Source organism: Arachis ipaensis, chromosome B03, assembly GCF_000816755.2.
Source record: "Arachis ipaensis cultivar K30076 chromosome B03, Araip1.1, whole genome shotgun sequence".
NCBI classification, from domain to species: Eukaryota; Viridiplantae; Streptophyta; class Magnoliopsida; order Fabales; family Fabaceae; genus Arachis; species Arachis ipaensis.
Genome location: NC_029787.2, coordinates 109,133,636 through 109,139,536, shown reverse-complemented (window position 1 = coordinate 109,139,536; position 5,901 = coordinate 109,133,636). Strand labels below are relative to the sequence as shown.

The following is a 5,901-nucleotide window of genomic DNA, read 5'->3' as shown; positions in this document are numbered from 1 at the left end:
TAGGAAGGAGAGAGCTGAAAAATTGATAGATATGCTCGTTGAAATTAGAGATTGAAAGCGTAAGAACAAGTTCAAAATCCTAACCTAATTGATTGGAAATGGTGATTGGATTTGAGAGGAATTAGGGTTTTAAAATTGGAGAAGAGGTGTATTGGTGGGGATGATGAAAATACATTATTATCAAGTTTCAAAAGAAACATAGTGTCAATTGAAAAAAAAAAAAAAATAACGATTAACGTGAATCTTGGAGCTCTGGCAGAAGAATAATTTATCATAATTACTGTATATATCACAAGAGGTAATTTATCCTTTATTTTAGAAAGAGTAGAGTAGAATTCACCTTCTTATTTGTTTTTGTTATGTAGGAGGAAGATGAGTGCAACTTGCCAAGGGACGGAAAACATTTAACTCTATTAGGGATATTTATTAAATTTGAACTAGCAAGTACTAATCAGCATTACATATTTTCAATCAAGACCTTAATTATTAGTAATGGTGATTATGATATTTGATTTTTTTTTTTCTAGCTATGTAGCTACTTTTTTATTATAGGTTTTTTATTATAGGTTCCAAGCTGTGCCAAGTTATTCGATCCAATTCATTTCCAGTTGATCTTACGGAGTGCTTTGAATCTGAGTTGTGCTCCACCTCTCAACTTCAAGCCTGTTTATGATGATTTTATTTTTGTTATTATGGATGACTATGTTATGTTTTTATTAAGATTTGTTATGTTAATTTTCTTTATATGTTGAATCTATATTTTATTTAGACTTGATATATTAGATGTATATTTGCATTGAGACTTATTTCTTGTTGCTAGAATTATTATTTGAAAAACCACAAATTCAATTCAAATTGCACTACTTGAAATTGGTCGGATTGTCTAAAAAAAGTAATACAATTCAAACCGCACTGCATATGAAATAAATATTCGGATAAGATGGCTTTTTACCTCAACCAATCTACACTGCACCGCAAACACCCCTATTAGTAGGGGAGAAAAAACCTTCATGATTTGGACGACAATGCAAGACCAACTCATAACACAATATAATAACATATGCTAAACTAAACTACTTTAACTTTGAACGTCTCGTATATTGATACATTCCATAGTTTTCTTTACTTTACTTTAAAAATTTCAACTACTTCCATTCTAATAATCCTAGACAATAGCTTTAAGTCCTAAATTTTCTAGAGCAAAATTAGTATCTTAAGATTCTTTCAAAAGCAATTTTCAGGATTGCATTCCTTTATCTTTTGAATTGGCACCTCAATCAAAACCATAGGATACACAAATGTAAATATTTAAACTTCTTTTAACTCCTCCCACAAATGCGAGCTGTTCCATCCATTGAAGCCGAGACAACGTAATTGTGATCAGCAGACACACAAAGAGACTGAATGGCATCTTCGTGCCCCCTGAATGTGTTTGTGCATTCACCGGACCGGCTATCCCATAATCTTACTTTTCCATCCACGCATCCAGTGGCCAAATACGAAGCATCAAGCCACACCAAACATGTCACTCCATCCTGTTCACATCATTTCTTCTATCAGACATGCAATAACAATTTAAAATTTCAAGCTGAAGTATGCTTGCAACCAGAGCTCGGTTAGTTCCTAGATATACGAGCTTGCCATTTGCACAAAGAACAATTCATACAAACCTCATGGTTACAAGTGGCACGAGATAAGGAATGCTCTATATCCCAGATGACAAGTTTTTTATCCAAACTCCCAATTGCAGCCCAGGAATCACTATCACAATTTTAATGAACAAAGTTACTTTATGGTTCACATATATGACAACAATGACCAGCAGCACATCAGATATTCATATCTCCACCACCACTATAAAATATAAAATATTCATACTTAAGCAAGATTTAAGGTCTTTTGTGGTCCATCATTCCTTGAACATAAGATGGAATTATGTCTGAAAACTGCGATACACTAGAAACCATGTCAAAGCACTTTGCTTTGTGTTATTTAATGATCACAGATTTTACTTTACATGTTAACAACAATTTTTTGTCCGCAGTAAGTTATTGTCCACTCAATTATTTCCAATCAAATAAAACATAAGGTGCAACACTGCACAAACACAGGCCACAAAAGGTTAACACATACCTTGGCGCAAAACCAACACATTCAATGGAATCTGAATGAAGAGGCGCGGAATTAATAACCTGTCAACCACAATACTCATTTTTCTTAGAGCTTGCAAAAAGTGTTGAAAGTGTTCAGGATTAGATTCTTATAAGTTACACCATTACTACTGGGCTAATTATGCAAGGACAACTTTCAAAGAACTATACTTTCAAGAAAGCCAAATACAGTTGAATCAAAGATTGTCCAAGTTTCGTCATCTTGCTAGTTGCTAGGGAAGAAAATTACCAAGGCACATTTCTAATAAATCAACTTCCATAAACTAATCAACCAAATACCTAAAATCTCATATATCCAAGCATAACACAACGTGCCAATCTGGAGACATAATAAGCTAGCAACTAGCTTAAAGTTGATGTCAAATAGAGCATCCCTCCTTCCTGTTGTGAAAGATATAATTTCATTCATGTAAATAAACAAATAATTGTGAGGAACTGGTCTTTCTCAATTCTTTTTTATGTGATACTCCTATATATTTTGACAGGATGGTTCCCTTTAGCCGTTGAGAGGCCATATTGAGTATGACTTCATGGGCAGACCAAAATATTCCATCAAGCTTCGTATCCAATCAAATAATTTTGATTGACATTGGAGGTTATCATACATTGGATGAATGTATTTGGCATCAATAACTGGATAAGAAGAATTTATGATCAAATTTTGCTTTGAGCAACTATTAGCTCAAAGGAGTTAAGTAGCACGCTTAAACTTATGAAAATGGAAACCACATGAATAAAATTTTAAAACATTACTTTATTACATGGCCAAAAGCTTTATCAAGTTATTGAGAGATCATAAACTGAAACAAAGACACACAAGACAAGTTGATTGATGAAAACAGTGTAGGGATATCAAACACAGCAAAAGCTAATAATGCATACCTTCCCAGTAGAGATATTCACAATATGGGCAGATCCGTCCTTGGAACCAGTAAGGACAAGGGTTGACGATGAACTTATTGACAAGCAAGTTAGTCCCTCAGTATGATACGGATGACCTGTAAATCATAGTTTACAAGGCTACACAAAAGTAGAAGCAAGAAAATGGGGTTAGCTTTACATACCCCGCACAACATGAATGTTTTCTCCACTCTTTGGATTCCATATTCTCAGAGTTGCATCATCTGAACCAGTACATATTATTTTCCCTAAGGCACCAAGTAAAACGAAATTGAAGGATTTTAAAACATGCGTAACATAAATACAAACTTATAGAAGAAAATGCACCAAGAAGAAAAGATGATATTACCATCAGGAGTAAAATCACCGCAGGTCACGCTAGCTCCGTGACCAGCAAACATATTAAGAAAAGCAGCTCTTTCAGCATTCCACATCCAAACAGTGGAATCCTCAGAACCAGCTAAGAGTATGTGTCCTCTCGGATGCCACCTGAGCCACTGAAAGATATCACAATGAATTAATTCTCGTAATCACACACAATAACAAACAATAAAGCGAGCAACCTCTCTCACCTCAATTCCCCCTCCAGGACCTTCCAGTGTGCCTTTCAGATTTCCAAAAACATCCCATACTTGAACAATTCCATCTAAACTTCCGGATGCAAGAAACTGTCCATTGTGGCTAAAAGCTAAACTAGATACAGAATCATTATGACCTGCATAGAATTAACAACAAAGTAAAATGTACATCAGCACCACAACATCAAGCTTCACACAATTATCTTTCTAGTGTTATGGAAATACCTTTTAGCTCAGAAGCCCAAACTCCATCGCCGATCTTCCAGAGAAATCCTCTGTCATCACCACCCCCTGTTGCCACCAACCTTGCATCGCTTGGGCTGCATGCAACTGAGTACAACTCCCCTGCACAAGAAGTGAAGAAACCACACACACACACAATCACCATAAATTCCCTTGCAACCATTATTGCCTGCAATAGAATAATCACTTTTTTAAAAAAATCAAAATAAGAAAGAAAAGAGAGTTAGAAAGGTTACCAGTATGACCAGTGAACGTATGCGCAGAATCATCAGCCTCATCTGAGAAATTTTCAGATAATATCATTCACCAAATCACACGAACAAACTTAAAAGCATGAAAATTACGATTAGGTTCAAGGTAATTAAAGTCTAGAATTTAACTACAGTTGTGGGGCCAAGCTAAGCATAGTAAACTCTCTACTGGGAAAACCACGAACTCAACTTGGGGGCTACACTTCTAAAGTGTTTACTAGTTAACTTGACAATTCGATAAACTTGATAAGGTGGAACGTAATACCGAGATGTTCGAGATCCGAATCTTGGTCATCATCGGCATCTGGAAGGTCTTCATTGTCCATGGAAACTTCTTGCAGAATATCAGACTCGTCAATGAAGACTTCCTCGTTGTTGTCGTCATCATCGTGAGGTGGCGACGGTTGTGGCCGAGGATTCATTTTTCGGCACGATTTGTGGAATGATGGTACCGATGTGTATGCAAGTCAGGAACGAGTTTCTATACAGAAATGGAAGGATAGTACAGCCGTACAGGGTCCAAAACGTAGCGTAGAACCTAAGTGACTAGAAAAACTTATGATGGCACATAATATAGGAACGTAGCTTCAAACATTTAAATACCTGCTTACTAATACAAATATATCAAAATAAAAAAGCAGCAGGTTAATGCTTTACTCCATTTGAACAGCTACAATAAAATGTTAAAAACAACAATTTATAATTGACTTTTCCTAGTAACAATAAAAAAGCTTTTAAGAATGAGGAAATCACATAAAGAATCAAACCCTATATGTTGGCATATTCAACTTTTGATTTGTATAAATATAATTATAATTATTATATGAAGCAAAGCAATTAGCAAACCTTAACCAATGAAGCTGAGCGAGACGGACTGAGGGAGAGCTTAGAGTTGCAAGGAGACGGTGAGACGCAAGAAGCAGAGGCAGAGAGCGAGAGCGAGAGCGAGACTGGGATAGGCTGAGAGCAGATTAGCACTAGCAAACGACGGCTGCGGAACAGAGGCGACGCGATGCAACGGCAGAGACGAGCTGCGACGACGCTGAAACAGTGGGGACGATGGCCGGACCAGATTCAACGGAGCGGTGACACAGCTTGAAGAAGAGAGCAGCAACGGAGGCTAAGATTTTTCTTTTGAGAGAGGGAAGCATATGCGTGAAGGTGAGTGAGAGATAGTAAGAGTGAGGCTTTGATTACTGATTAGGGCTGAGAAGTGAAAACCGGCCAGGTCTGGATTCGGTTTGAACGGCCAGTTCAATGATTCTGGAATAGGAAGAAAAAAAATGGAAAGAAAATGATTATTTTGTATTGTTTGGTTAAAAAAAAAAGGGAGAGGAACGAAGAGGAATGAAAAAAAAATAGTGATTTATCAATTTTTATTTTTTAATATTGGTAAGAAATAATATTTCTATTTTTATTTTTATTTTTATAATTTTATAAATAAAGATTATCTTTTAACCATACCAAATTCCGAATCCCTGCGTAAGGCAATTACGAACCGTTTGCCTCTACGTTTGTACTGTAGGAGTAAATTAGCATAGGGGTTAATATTTGTCAATTCGCTACAAAACCAACCTTCTTTTTTTATATCTATTTTTTTTATCTTTCTTTTTTTTTTACTCAGGTAAAAATAAAAAAAATCTGCATAAATTTATTTTTTTATAATATTTTTTTATTAAAATAAAAATAAAATTTTTTATATAATTTTTTTATTTTTTATTATAATTTTTATCTTTTTCTTAATTAAAAAAGGAGTAG

At 35.3% G+C, this 5,901-nt stretch overlaps 1 protein-coding gene across 2 annotated transcripts; it reads right to left on the bottom strand.

The window, feature by feature from the left end:
- Nucleotides 1,060–5,067, bottom strand: LOC107630863 (angio-associated migratory cell protein; the record flags this gene model as incomplete). 2 transcript variants are annotated; one of them, XM_021119235.1, is given in 11 exon segments in its annotated part: nucleotides 1,060–1,535; nucleotides 1,671–1,761; nucleotides 2,134–2,192; nucleotides 3,054–3,169; nucleotides 3,236–3,319; nucleotides 3,421–3,568; nucleotides 3,644–3,786; nucleotides 3,875–4,061; nucleotides 4,129–4,170; nucleotides 4,409–4,681; nucleotides 4,990–5,067. In XM_021119235.1, coding segments are annotated over 10 exon segments (1,209 nt in total). In that variant the 3' UTR covers nucleotides 1,060–1,319.